The 15,823-nt window shown below is 38.5% G+C and overlaps 1 protein-coding gene across 1 annotated transcript in view; it reads left to right on the top strand.

Annotated features, from left to right (window-relative positions):
- The window catches only part of mindy3 (MINDY lysine 48 deubiquitinase 3), a 55,416-nt gene that overhangs the window by 36,756 nt on the left and 2,837 nt on the right, over positions 1-15,823 (top strand). Inside the window, exons 11-14 of the mRNA XM_081388153.1 lie at positions 3,641-3,713; positions 6,805-6,877; positions 11,295-11,382; positions 14,062-14,133. Of these exons, the coding sequence (XP_081244279.1) occupies positions 3,641-3,713; positions 6,805-6,877; positions 11,295-11,382; positions 14,062-14,133 (306 nt within the window). The remainder of the gene's footprint in view (positions 1-3,640; positions 3,714-6,804; positions 6,878-11,294; positions 11,383-14,061; positions 14,134-15,823) is intronic.

Below are 15,823 nucleotides of genomic sequence, written 5' to 3'. Positions count from 1 at the left end.
GTGATATAACTTAGCAGTCTCTCATCGAGAGACAGAGAGATATTTATTCATGATACATTTTTTGTTCCATAGGTGCTTGTGTGGGAAATGCGAGGCAATGTTTACAGCTGAGGAAAGTCAGTGTTGCAGGGAGGTGGATGCATACTAGGCCTTAGTGGAAAATGCCAAACTTCCATGGTTGCAGTTAGTGTTACTACAGTAAAGCCATGGTGAATGTTGCTGATCTGTGGACACTGGATAGTTCGTTCATTCATTGCACAATGTTTATTCCTGGTTTCCACGTCAGCGCTGTTAGATCCGTTAATAACGGAGAAATGTGAATATTTCTCACTAACGTTAGATCTCGCAGCGATGTTATTACTTCAGTGGCGAATTCTTTATTTACCTCGCAGTTAGGCTACAGTGTTGCTTGATCAGGCTCGCGCTGCACTGGTCCAAACTGATAAACGGTCCACACAAACATAATAACGAGTAACTGTTAGCTCAGTTTCGTTCCGCTTACATTGCGTTTGCCAGTTGATGTTGTGCTCGCACCTACATCCAGCGGGAGAACCCGAAGATGCGTGCACTGAAGGAACCGCACCGCACCAGCTCTGAGTCTCACCCGGTTCTTACTTCGGTATCCCATGTTGAACTTCTTCATATCGCCGGGACGATAATACTCCGATCTGAAGTGAACGCTACACACGACCGCGTTTTCCGAAGCCGACGTGGAAGAGAAATCCCGTCTCTTCACCTGCACAACCCGCACCCAGGCACGAAAGATAGCACCGTCCTTTTTCTTGTTAGGAAACCGGTGGACTCGATGTCCTGACAGGCTGGAGTTTTTGCAAGCTCCACAAACACATAAATTTACCATGACGATGATAAATTGAAATACAAAAACTACTGAAAACACACTGTCTCACGACCGCTCTTACTGAATACCAACCTACTCTGCACTGAGCTGCGGCAGAGCACAGCACACGTCTCCCTCGTGTGACGTAAAATGACGTGATGTTGAAAAAAAAGCGGTTTGTACGAGCAGAAAGAAACGCTCACTTTATCTACTAAATTTGTGTCATTATGTCGTTTTAAAACATTTTAAATCCTGCATTATCTTTTCATATGGTATTTTCATACATGGTTATATATTCATTTAGATTTTTTTTTTACCTGCAAGAAGCTCTTTAAACAAATCAGTCCCTCCAGTTTTTCGCGATTCCGCGATCGCTGAATACAACGCAAAATCAACAAATTGTTGATTGTCAACAAACCGCAAAATAATCACAAAAATGAAAAAGACCTCACAAAACATTAAATTATAATCACCCAATTGAAATATCTCTAGTTTAATTAAAGTTTCAATGCATTTTACGTGGATACAGATGTTGTGCACGCGTGATGTCTGTGAGCGGTCTGTCAGAAACATGGCGAAAAAAAAATTGTCTCACCTGCCCTCTCACATAAGCGCCAAGGAGCGGGCTACGCAATATCCTGATATATTGCACGAGAGCATGCACGAGAGTGGGGGTAAATTGTTTTGTGTTGACCGAGTGACTGCCTGACTGCAGTGCGTGTGTGCGTGTGACTGACTGACTGCGTGTCACCGCCTGTCAGCATAAATTCTCTTTATAGCGCTTGAACAAATACACATAGCAACAATTACTTCAAAATATTCATCTTGGCGAGTATTTACGTAAAACTATCAGTAATAACTGATTGGGACGTTTGTCATTACTGTAGTAGGTCTTAAAGTGACAGTAACCTAATTTACCTGCTGTTGTCAGTGTTTTTAATGTTAATCAAGCAACAACAATAGCTACAGCACAATAAAAAAATAAAAAACACGTGAATTATCCACTGTTTGTAACTGTATCCTTGTATTTATTTGTCCTGTTTTGTTTCTTTTTGTTATTTGTTCCTTTGTTCTTATTTCATTACTGAGTGTTTACTTGATTATTTAAATCATTTCTTGGATGTTCCTGGTTGTGCCCATAGGTTGTTTTAAAAGTTAATTTGATGAGAATTTGATTAGACCAAAATAAACAAGCTTTATGCATTTTGTTTGTGATTTGTGTCATGTATGACGATTGTGCATCTGACATAATACTTTTACGGTAAATGTGATGTCCTAATTATAAAATATAAAAATCACAAATTTTTTCACAAATTTCTGGAAATTACCACCACAAAATCAGTCATTTTGATCGCAAAAATCACACAAAAAAATCGTGAAATCCTGGAGGGACTGACAAATGAATTAGTTAAACTTTAACAGTTTAATCAAAACTACAATGTAATCGAATGAAAATACAACGATTCGTTTATTAAAAAACATTGAATATTTTGTATTTGTAGACGAAACTGTGCCTCATTCACTCAGAACATGCAGACTTGTATACACACAATTAAACAGCAGGTTTTTTTGTGGTTTATTAATTACAGACACTACTTCATATTACCGTTGGAATTTGCTCTCCACATTCAAAGAGTATTGATGAATTCCCATGCAGTGTTTTGATAACTTGACCTGGTTCTTACCATCAGTCAGCATGAGAACTAGTTAACCCCATAATCCCCTGCCCCCCCTTCTAATAATGGGAATCAGAAAGTGTGTGAGTGAAAGACAGAGTGAAAGACAGAGTGAATGGGTTCAAAACGGGTCAGATTAAGTTTGCATCACTCAAGCTCTGTTCCACATTTTTAACTGCCTAGATAGGCAACTACCTTATTAGTCACCATCCTAACTGAAATGGAACTGATTTTAAACTTTCTGGTCACTTAGTGGTTAAAGAAACAAAGATTAAATAGTACATTTTTAAGTAGGTGGATATATTTTATCGATACTTTGTAGTGCATGATATTGTATATTTCTTTCATCTTGTACATTGTAATGAATTTTCAAATGCTGCCCAAAAATGCTGTCTACAGTAGTTCCGAATCTTGATTCCTATATGAGGCTAAATGACACTGTGAATGTTATTGGAATGTACAGATGGAAAACTCTGTGAACTGTTTTAGCTGTACGTGATTCAGCTGTGCATGCTGACTCTGCATATTCCAGCTTGAGTCTGGTTTTTTTTTTTAAACACACACACACACACACACACACACGCACACGCACACACAGATGTGTTTTGTTGTCCCAAGAACAAACACACATGGATCTTGGTTTGTTTTCTATTAATCAGCGAAATCCGTAGTCTGTTTGTGAGTGGTGTGCATGTGGGAGAGAGATAGAAGATTGTTTTCATTAAAGATCTACAAGATTTTTTGGTGGAAGTACAATTTTGCCATTTATGAGTTTATCTCCTGATCATTTACACACTCCCAAAACATAATCACACACTCAGTCACTTCGCAAATACACACACAAACAAAATTATCCAAGTACAGTTCATGTAAACATTTTCAATCATTTACTGTCATATTTCAGCAAAGGCTCTCATTGCATCATGTCTCCCGGCTCCTCAAAGAGAATGGTCACACGCCAAATGAACTCCGCACTCCCTCATCCACTCATGAACAGGAAATCAACTTATGAACAGCTTATCTTTGTCTCTACACATTAAACTTGGAAAAAGAGTATTTTAACATCGCAAAAATGCCTCCCATACCACAACACTCATTTCTATTTCATATTTCCTTCTCTCTCTAGGAGATGGCTTTGGTTGCCCCCGAGTCCCCATCGGAGCAGGCCAGACGAGTATTCCAGACCTTTGATCCGGAAGGTAAAATTATTCAAAACTAATCATTTCATTTGTCTGCGACTACGTTTGTGAGCGCGAATATGGCGGTGTGTCCACTAAAGCGTTTTTAGTGAGCTGAAAATGCCTAGCTATGAGCACTTGATATGAGTTGGTCAATATCATTGGTTTTAAAATGATGGATGGGTCTTGTCCCACCCACATACAATGGTTCCTGAAAATGAGAATGTTACATTTTTAATGATATAATTGTTTTCAATGTTTTGGTAGATGCCCCCCCCCCCACACACACACACACCTCCCAATCTGCCGTTTTAAAAACGTGGCACTCCCATTGACAACAATTGGAAAAATTTGCTAGCTTCGGGGGGAAAAAACGCTTTGTGAACACACGGCCTCAGAGACTACAGAAACTCAAAATGTCAACTCAACCCTAGCAGCTGAGTCAACTTGTCATTCTCTGAGAGGAAGATGAGCTGTAGCTTCACAAAACAGAGCAAGTTTATTATCTCTGCAGCTTATCAGACAGTGCAAAGATCCAATACTTTCCGTGTTTGTTTATGTTTTACTGTTACTGAGGTTGGGGGAGGAGAGAATGGGAAATGGAAAAGAAAAGGCCAAATTTGATCTGATGCTAAGGTGTTATTTCAGTGGAGTCAAAGGGCAGTGACATAGAATTCTACAAGTGTAAGGGAGTGAGAGCATATATGGGGATCAGATATGCAAGTCGGTGGCTACATTTTTAGGTTTATAAGGTTAAGCCCTCCATTCTTTTGATGACTCTCCCACAGTATCTCTTTACACAAGGCCAGATATCATTCATAATGACAAGAATGCACATTCGCAGACTCCCTCACATCCACCAACATATGGTTTCACTGCCACTATTTAAACTTGCTTCACTTGACAAGCCAAACCTTAACATAGAAAGTACAAACAAAACCAGACATTTCACACAATTGATCTTTGACAGAGATCCTGGCATATTAACTGAATTAATATGCATTTCCTGATACTGTGATATTCGAACTCCAAAACAAACAAACAAAAATGTTTTAACCTCTCAGGTTCTCACCAAGCAGAAACTTTTTTTTTTTTTTATGTATTGACTGCCTTTTAAAAAGTTTGGGTTCAGTAAGATTTTTAAATGTTTCTGAAAGAAGTCTCCTGTGCTCACCAAGGCTACATTTATTTGATCAAAAATATTGTGAAAATGTATATTCTAAAAAGAATTATGTTAATATACTTTAAACTGTAATTTTGTTTCCTGACATGGCAAATCTGGATTTTCAGTAGTCATTACTCCAGTCTTCAGTGTCACATGATCATTCAGAAATGTTTGTAATATGCTGATTTGCTGCTTAAGAAACATTCCCTGTCTTTATCAATGTTGATGACAGTTGTACTGCTTAATATTTTTATGGAAGCCGTGACCTAGCTGAATGAAGTATTAATTAAAAATAAAATCGTACTCAAATTTTTTGATTTTTATATTATCGCAAAATTTTTATAGTTTTCCCCAGATTAACAAATATTAAGATAACAATCCCACTGATTACTTTCTCTCTCTAGTAATGATTGCAGACTAAATGTCTGCAAATATGTCCTATATATGATAAATGACCAGCAGTGATTTATTTGTTAGCAGTTCTGCTGAGGATTTGTGAGGAAGAAGGTCTCACATGATGATTTATCATTTAAGATAGTCGTTGTGCTTAGATGACAAAGTCAGCAGTCTAGTTTTATGAACAAACCCCTGATGCTCCCTTAGTCATATGTAGTGCAGTATATCTTTGCCTGTATATCCTGTTAGTGTTTTATTTTTCTAGAGTCTGTTGTCTCTGATATTTATTGCTTTTGTATTAAACCTAAGACTCCTGATAATAATATAGAGAATAGCTAGAGAGGGCTTTTGATGGAATAAAGGAGAACCTGGAGCTGAGATCGCCCACTGCACTGTCTCATGTCAGGTAGAAGAGTTTTGTGTGTGTTGTTTATATATCATTGAATGTGTCAAAGTGAGAATGCAAGTCGTCTTCCAAAGTTTTGATTTAAAGTATCTAATTTACAACACACACTCAAAGTGTCATCAAGAACAAGATTAGATGTTCTTGCTTGGCATCTTTTTGCCTTTTGGCGTCGTAAACAACATTCCTTTTCCTCGCGTTAATAAGAACAATACTGTGTGTGTGTGTGTGTGTGTGTGTGTGTGTGTGTGTGTGTGTGTGTGTGTGTGTGTGTGTGTGTGTGTGTGTGTGTGTGATGAGAATCAGCTCAGAGTATTTCAGCTCAGTTTCAGTTACTACACTTTGGATGTGTTTATACCAGCTGCAAATACAGAAATGAGATCTTTTACACGCATTTCATTTCTCTAAAGGAGAAAAAACACTTGCATAATTTCTCAAGCATCTGACAGTGTAGCAGTGTAGTGACATTCTGTAGCATAGTGTTATGCTTCCTAAAACAACATGAAATCAAAATGAACCTTGTTTACTTTCCTAATAAATGTCCCATGTCTTATTATACATTATTATTCAGTGCATTCCGTTTCTAAAGAATAATTTCCTAAATTTGTGCAATAAAATGAATCCACTGTACTACATTATTTCCCACTGAATATTCTATTTCTCTCAGAAATACATCACATTGTAAGTAAAGTTTTGTGAATACCTTTATGGCAATAATATAGACATTATTTTAGCCAAAGTGCTATTTAACGCACTGTTCAAAACGCCTGACTGTATCTAATTTCATGTCGTGGGACAGATATTTATTGTTCTTAATCTAGTCACTGCAGGAAAGTTGAAGGAGAGAGTTCATTTTATAGTGAACGGAAAAGAGTTTAGCATACCAGCTGCTCTGCAAACATCCTGTCTGACACTTGGAGACCAGAGAGGAGGAAAAACAACATACAGCACACATCCATCTATTTATCAGCCATTGTCTGGGCATGTTTGTGCACATATGTGTGCGTGGTCGGCAGAATGGCTTCGATTAGAGAGATGGAACTCATGTTTAATGTTGGGCATAAGACACAGTCAGACAGTGTGGGTGGTGATCAAGACTCTCAGAAGCTCTAACCATCTGCCTCTTTCCTCTTTCTCCTCATCTTCAGATAATGGGTTCATTCCAGACACGCTGCTTGAAGATGTTATGAAAGCCTTGGATCTCGTCTCCGAGCCAGACTAGTAAGTTTATATGTGTGTTGGAGTGTGTGAATATGAAGTTTTTGATTATAAAACAGATCATTACAGTCCTCCTTCTTAAACATTTTTTTTTATGTTAATATAATTAGATAGATATATTCAGCAGTTCAACTTGTTTTAAACATTGTTGATAAAAAGAAATTTTTCCTGAGCACCAAATCAGCAAATAAGAATAAATTTTGAAAGATTATGTTATACTGAAGACTGGAGTAATGGCTGCTGAATATTCAACTTTGAATATAACAAATTACATTTTAAAATATTCTAAAATAGAAATAGCCTTGATAAACATAAAGCCTGGTTCACACGGCAGGATAATTAGGCCGATTTTAGCTCCGATTCACCCCTCCCGACAATCTTAAGGATGCTCCGATTATCGTAAAATAATCTGATCAGATATTCCTGCCGATCTCTGGCGTGTTAAGACTGATCTAGTCTGTTCGGAAGGACTTCGGGACCGCTCCGATCTCAAATCGGGGATATCCAACATGTTGGATTGTTTTGGCCCGATTTCTCCTCGTGTCCCCCGGGGACAAACGAGCACACAGCCTGCGGATCTGTGGCGTGCAGATTTTTTCTTTCATCCATTGGCTGCTCTATAGTATTTTATCACGCTATCATTCATTCAAGTGCTAAGAAACAAGCGCGATAAAACGCAAAAATAAGATCTTAAATCTGTACTGGCGGCGCTCTGTCTGTAAATCTCCTCTCTGTGTGATACACACACACACACACAGGACTCATGCGCACAGAATGCCGCTTCAGACAGCGCGCAGCCGCATTGAGTTCTCTTTCAAGCTTGAACGGACAAAAACTCACAAAAGTATGCCAAAATGTTCACTTTGTCGAGTATCCTCGTAAGCACAGTATTAAATTACGTTTGATCTCGAGGGATTTTGCGAGATTTCCCGTCTGACCTGGGAATGCTCGGGAGTCAAATCGGTTTGTGTGTGATGTGTTGATTTTGCCGTGTGGCTGCGCACCACACACTGTACGACCAAAACTGTTAGACCTGTGATTTTTTTATCGCCGTGTGTGGGGTCTCTCAGGTTTAGAAAATCGGCCGACAATTTTAAAGTCGTCCCGTGTGAACCAGGCTTAAGAAACTCTTTTAAAAACTCTTAAAAAAATCCTACCAACTGCAAACCTTTGAACAGTAGTGTGTGTGTGTGTGTGTGTGTGTGTATATATACAGTGAGGAAAATAAGTATTTGAACCACTTGGACCACGTTCTCCCACTTGGAAATCATGGAGGGGTCTGAAATTGTCATCGTAGGTGCATGTCCACTGTGAGAGACATAATCAAAAAAAAAAAATGCCTTTAAAATGTCCACCTCCACTCCATTTATTATCCTAAATTAGATGCACCTGTTTGAGGTCGTTAGCTGCATAAAGACACCTGTCCACCCCATACAATCAGTAAGAATCCAACTACTAACATGGCCAAGACCAAAGAGCTGTCCAAAGACACTAGAGACAAAATTGTACACCTCCACAAGGCTGGAAAGGGCTACGGGGAAATTGCCAAGCAGCTTGGTGAAAAAAGGTTCACTGTTGGAGCAATCATTAGAAAATGGAAGAAGCTAAACATGACTGTCAATCTCCCTCGGACTGGGGCTCCATGCACGATCTCACCTCGTGGGGTCTCAATGATCCTAAGAAAGGTGAGAAATCAGCCCAGAACTACACGGGAGGAGCTGGTCAATGACCTGAAAAGAGCTGGGACCACCGTTTCCAAGGTTACTGTTGGTAATACACTAAGACGTCATGGTTTGAAATCATGCATGGCACGGAAGGTTCCCCTGCTTAAACCAGCACATGTCAAGGCCCGTCTTAAGTTTGCCAATGACCATTTGGATGATCCACAGGAGTCATGGGAGAAAGTCATGTGGTCAGATGAGACCAAAATAGAACTTTTTGGTCATAATTCCACTAAACGTTTTTGGAGGAAGAAGAATGATGAGTACCATCCCAAGAACACCATCCCTACTGTGAAGCATGGGGGTGGTAGCATCATGCTTTGGGGGTGTTTTTCTGCACATGGGACAGGGCGACTGCACTGTATTAAGGAGAGGATGACCGGGGCCATGTATTGCGAGATTTTGGGGAACAACCTCCTTCCCTCAGTTAGAGCATTGAAGATGGGTCGAGGCTGGTTCTTCCAACATGACAATGACCCGAAGCACACAGCCAGGATAACCAAGGAGTGGCTCTGTAAGAAGCATATCAAGGTTCTGGCGTGGCCTAGCCAGTCTCCAGACCTAAACCCAATAGAGAATCTTTGAAGGGAGCTCAAACTCCGTGTTTCTCAGCAACAGCCCAGAAACCTGACTGATCTAGAGAAGATCTGTGTGGAGGAGTGGGCCAAAATCCCTCCTGCAGTGTGTGCAAACCTGGTGAAAAACTACAGGAAACGTCTGACCTCTGTAATTGCAAACAAAGGCTACTGTACCAAATATTAACATTGATTTTCTCAGGTGTTCAAATACTTTTTTGCAGCTGTATCATACAAATAAATAGTTAAAAAAATCATACATTGTGATTTCTGGATTTTTTTTTTTAGATTATGTCTCTCACAGTGGACATGCACCTACGATGACAATTTCAGACCCCTCCATGATTTCTAAGTGGGAGAACTTACAAAATAGCAGGGTGTTCAAATACTTATTTTCCTCACTGTATAGATATATATATATATATATATATATATATATTATTTACAGTAAGCATTTTTAAAGCAATAAACCACTGTAATTTACAAATATAGCACATCATCTTGTATTTTATTGCTTAATTCACACGTGACATTTGTGTCATAATGTGATGTGAACAGATTTGTTCATGTTAAAATACCTATGCCCCTCTCTTTACACAACTTGTGTTCACATGCCACTCAAACAGACTCATGTAGAGAAGAGAATTAAGCCCTATTCTGACAGGATTAACTTTGCAAGGGTAGGTGGAGTAATGCAATTTTACCACAGGACGTCTGTAATAGTAATTGCCAATTCGCACGGGATAAAATATCTGAGCAGAAGTGGGAGGAGTAACTCGATTTGAGGAGTAACTCGATCCCCGTCAACCTGTGTATATCAACGTGTGTATTACGTTGCTTCCTGATATCACGTGCGCAACAAAACCGTTATGTCCGGTCAAACAATGTATTAATTAACTTCAGATTGGATTGTGTTGGTAATAGGCACTTACCTAACGCTAAAAGGTGTTTTGAGCCTCTAACAAGTGCTTTCGATCTTCTTTCTGATCTGAATAGTATGTGGAAAACACTTGTGTTTTGCCACAGAATTGTCCCAGCATCTACAACGCAACTGAATGCTTTTTCAAGCGTCTCCATACTTGAAAAATCGCGGAAAACTACTTTTAAACAGGAAATGACGAAATATTTGTACATATTTACAGCGGGTCTATTTGCACGGGATTAGTATTACCTGAGGTCATTTTTCCGGACCTTTTTACTGAAGGTAAAAGTCGCCGTAATCTTTACTGACATTGTCCGTAATGATTACTGAGATGGCACATTCGGATGAGACTAAAATCACTAATTATTACTTTACCCCACCTCTCCATGTTAAACTAGTCCCGTCCGAAAAGGGCTTTAGAGAGTAATGTTAATTTAAATGGGGCTTTAGATGAAGAAAGGGTCCTTCATCTAAAGCCCCATTTAAATCCACTCACCAGGGCTCTTTGAAACCTTCATCTCTTAAACAGCTTCCCAGTGAAATCTGATTGATTTCAAATCACCTGCTTTTTTTAAATCACATCAAACTTTGACAGCTTGTAAGACAACTTCAGCCTTTCAAAGGGGTTGTTACATGAACGTTAAATTGACAATAAATTTTAGGTCATGTGTTTGTTTTTACACAGCACCCTGTTCTGTCTAAAACAGTTTAGACAAGTGTCAGTGAAGTCAGAACCCTGCTTTGGCCTCTTCTGAATCCACATACAATATAATCAGCATTTTGGCAAATGATTATTATTGTTTCAATTTTTATGTGTAAGTTAAAGTGACCTGTGATTGCATGAGAAAGCATTTATCATCCTCTTATTACTGAGTTTGTGTGGGAAAGCCTTAGTAATGTTCTCAGTCTCGCTGTATGACTTTAAAAGGAAAAGTCTACCCTTTTTTAACATCACTGAGGTTGTTTTAGTCAGATTCCAAGCATTACTCACTGTTTAGAATCTGAACATAATTCATGATTATAGCTAATTTTGACTACAGCCTCAGACAACACATGCAAACTACTGGCCAAGGATGCCAATGAGCAATACATGCAGAAAACATGCAGCATTCCCATTTTCTCTCTCTCTCTCTCTCTCTCTCTCTCTCTCTCTCTCTCTCTCTCTCTCTCTCTCTCTCTCTCTCTCTCTCTCTCTCTCTCAGTGTGAATCTGATGAAGAGTAAGCTGGATCCAGAGGGATTGGGTATTATTCTGTTGGGTCAGTTTCTGCTGGAGTTCTTTCCTGATCAGGTATTACATGTACTCTTTCATGCTGAATGTTCAAATACGTTTACAACATTTGACCAAAATGGCGCCTTGTGGTGCCATCCTAGAGAGGCATAAAATCACTTTCGCAGATCTTTACCTTGACTGTTCCCTGCTGGTGGAATGACCTGCCTAAGTCAACTTGAGCAGTGGAGTCTTTAGACATTTTCAAAGCCTCCAAAGAGAGGCTTATACATGCCACGTAAAGAGAATTGACACGCTAGACTACTGAATTATCCCTAGCTTTAAACAACAATTAAAATATTTTTGCCACCGTAATATATGTAACCACTGTTGTGGTAATTTTCACGCATTTAAAATGGGTTGTACCATTGATACCCGAGAAGTCAAAGTAAATACGCTAGAAAACTGCGCTCTTTCAAGGACGTGCATTTAGTGCATGGATGGGGTAAGGTAAGTGTTTTAAACAAAGCCTACATACATAGTTCAGTTGAATGATGAAGTTTAACCTCTTTAACTTATTGTCATTAAACTGAACGTATGAAGCAAACTGTTAGCTGAAATATCCACAAAATAACACTGAAAGAGAGATGTTGTCGATTGCACTATGGACAGAGAAAAGTTAAAGTTGTATCTGTTAAACTGCCTACTTGTCGTCATTACCTTTAAATGATTATGTTACAGAATTGATTAATTATAGTCAATTTAGACTTAACCTTAATGTCAATCCTTGAATAAATTTTTTTGCTGTTACATGCTCGTTTAGGTATTCTATCATAAAGTACAGAACGTTGAATTGTAGCTAATGTTCTTGGGTTCACGTAATCAAAATTATGTTATGAGTGGGTTGGCTATCATATCTATATATAAAGGCTTTAGATGGAATGCAATTGCGGTCAAAAGTGCAAAAATGCCCTTTTATGTCCCCACCAATGTTAAAATCAAACCTACGCCATTGTTAGAAGCACACGCCCAGAAATCCGCATCTGACTCAATACAAATACACATGCCACATTCTCTGTCACGTCATCATCTCACACAAAATTGTCAAAAGGCCTGTCTTGGCAAGTATCCTAGTAAACCTAGTCGGTTATGTCTTAAGTGAACGTAGACAGTCAAGAGAGACAATGGATGTGTAACAGTTTCAGTATTTTGGATCCGGGCATTGTCTTACAATGACAACAGCCTAATATTCTTGCTGCTGTCCGTTTTTAATGTTAATCAAACTACAAAAGACTCACTGAAAAAAATCACTCACTGCTCCTGACAGAATAACTTTTGTAACTTTAATTAGCCAGTGCTTTTTACATTTGATTACTTTATTCAATTTCTGTACCTAATCTGTATCTAACTACTGTTAGATTTGCCTGAAAAGCCCTGTTTATTTCATTTGTATCTTTGTTCTGTTTAGGGATGTGAGAGACAATTCAACTACTAGTTGACTTGGAAATACTAGTCGTTTACTTTTTTCTTTTGTTTATTGTTTATTTGTGCTATTGCTTGTAGTTTGATTATTAGTTCTGATTTTATTACACCGTTTACTTGTCTTAATTTGAAATTTTGTATTTTATTTATTTATGTTTGTATAGAATTTTTTATTTTTTATTTGCATTATTCTTGCATCTTTTATTCACAGCCCTAGTATATACACCTATATTTAAAAATTTTATTTATTTATTGTAGCTTATTAGAGTAATATGCCATTATCTTAGTAACATGTTAACATCAAACTCTATTGGAATCAACTGTGAGTTGAGTATTTGTGTGGTGCTCAGAGTTGCAGCCAATGTAGGGAGTTTAAAATCAGTCCCTTATAAAGTGTATTGGTTAGGATGCTGCCTATGCAGGCAGTAGACATGAAGGCAGCTCACTGGGTTTTGGAATAGGGCTAACTCTCTTATCCTGGCTATCCTGCTGTCTTTTTTTCTTCCCCTTGATTCTTGCTCTTGCTCAACATTGTTTGCTTTTTCTTACTGTTTTTTCATTGCGTTCAAATAAACCTACAATCAGCCCCAGATAAAATCTATGTACATGTAGCCCCTCAGAGAGAGAGAGGGAGAAGCTGACGGTTATAGTTGGCATGGACTTGCAGCTCCACTGCTCTATGTTAAATAGATTAGGGCTTTAGGGATACATACAAAAAAGGCCTCAATTTACCATCAAATCAAATACTCTAACCCTATTTCAGGCCCACTCAAACACATGCACGCACTCGACTCGCTGTTGTAGTTTTGGCATCGAGGCAGGCATGTGGTATGGGGGCTAGACAGAAGTATTTGGCTCCTGTCAAGACTGTGTGCTTGGGTTTTGCTGCTAGTTTGAGTTGGTCTGCTGAGTTCTGGCTCCGGTTTGTAATCGAGTCTATTCAGCAGCTCCACGGGATGGGGGTGTGATTGTTTTGGACTTAAAGCAATGTATTTCAGTGTGCTGTCAGCATTGAGCATGTCATTACATTTAAAACCATCCACTGGACCGTTGTTTTAGGCTGTCTGGTTTGAGTTTATGTAGTGTGTTGTGATGTTTGAGCTGGAATTGGATGTTTTGGTTAAGTTGTCTTAAGTCACTGAAATGTTGCGTCCTATAGATTGAGTCAGATATAGGCAGTATATGTTAGTGTTTAAGGACACTTTGAGCTGTTTGCTGATGTTCCACAGATCTGATCATGTACATGTCCGCACTGACACGTGTCGTCCTCTTTTCCAGGATTCCGTGATCCCAGACTCATTTCCTGTGTATCACTATAATGGCCTGAAGCAGTCTAACCACAATGAGAAGGTACGACGCACTACACTGCGCTTGCTTTCTAATGGCCACTCATGCAAGCACACTTTAATAACATATTACCCCTACTGGCATGAAAGCGCTGGTGGGTCAGTCTTATCCTGTCTGATTCCTGGGATGTGGAGTTTGTGAGCCACCCCGTCATACGGCCCACACCACTAAGACCTCTTAGCCCCCTGAAACCCAAACTAACGTTCCAAGTGTTTCCTGCGAGTGTCGACAGCTTTCGAGACTGGGCAGAGTATATTGAAGCCACGAAGAGCTGAAACTGTTTCAATAGACGAATGTGTCATGCTCTCTGTTCTCTTGATTTGTGTTCATACAGAGTTAAACCGAGCAAGATGATTTGTATCATTTAAAAGCCACATGGTCAAATGCATTTTAGTGTAAAATTATTTTCAAATTGATTTTAAATATCAGTTTTGTTCCAGTGTTTTTTTTTTGTTAGTCACAGTTCAGTTTTATTTCATGGTCTCATTTCTACTTAGTTTAAATATGTTTTTGTTTTTAGCTATTATAGCTACAGGAATAATTAAGTTGTCATCATTTACTCACCCATCGTTCCAAGCACATATGAGATTTTCTTTCTTCTGTGCAACACAAAAGGAAATATTTTGAATAATGTTCTCCATTGGTTCTCAAGAGTCTCCAATATTAAATTGAAAAACCCGACTAGAACTTTTAAATATGCTTTAAAAAGGAACAAGTTGAAGATTGAACTTTATTATTGTTCCTGTTCACATTTTTAGCAGTTGTTAAAATTCAAGTGGTAACTATTCTATTCTATTCTGATCTAATCTTTTTTTCTTTTCTTTTTTCTGTTTACAAAAAAGCATTTAAATCAAAGAAACAAAGACTGTTTTATTATGCTTTCTGGTGTTATTTCAAGTACTTATTCTCATTCCATGTCTTTTCTGTGCTTTTCTTACCATTGTGAATCATTTTCATGTATCATGCCAGTCTTATGTCCCATAAAGAATGCTAATGATATTTACACATGCCATCCTTAAGCACTAAAGAACCCCACGACCTCATACATTCATTTATCAAGGAGTGTGTGTGACCTATGCTTCTTAGCGGAAGTGCATGTGTGTGAGAAAGAGATTGACAGAAGTTAAGGGGTAATGGGTAGGAATTGCCACATCAGGTCCCTGAGGACACACAGGTTACTCTTCATTACTCTGGCAAACGCATTAGCCAGCAGCAGTAAAGTGTGCAGCCTTTATTGTTGAGGTTTCCTCTGTGCCACTCGTATATTCACAGGGGCCCTTTCTCAGGAACAAAACACCTTGCAAATGTAAGGAGCTCCTGGCCACAACATGGGCCATACTGGCATTTGAAACCAAAGCCCAGATTTCCCTTCTGCTCAAGTCATATAATCATCCAAAGGGATCTGATCTCATTCTGTCTTCCTCCAGCACTCCTGCTTCATGTCACAATTAATTATTTTATTTAGCAAGAATGCATTACATTAATCAAAAGTGACAGTAAAGACATTTACAATCATCTATTTCAAATACTGTAAATGCTGTTCTTTTGACATTTCATTAAAGAATCCTGAAAAATCTATCACAGTTTCCACAAAAATATTGAGGACCAAATGAGCATATTAGAATGATTTCTGAAAGATCATGTGACACTGAAGACTGCTTTGCCATCGCAGGAATAAATTACATTTTAAAAT

Source organism: Scardinius erythrophthalmus (assembly GCF_964197995.2).
Source record: "Scardinius erythrophthalmus genome assembly, chromosome: 16".
NCBI lineage: Eukaryota > Metazoa > Chordata > Actinopteri > Cypriniformes > Leuciscidae > Scardinius > Scardinius erythrophthalmus.
Note: the sequence above shows the minus strand (reverse complement) of the source record. Positions and strands in the feature narration are given on the sequence as shown.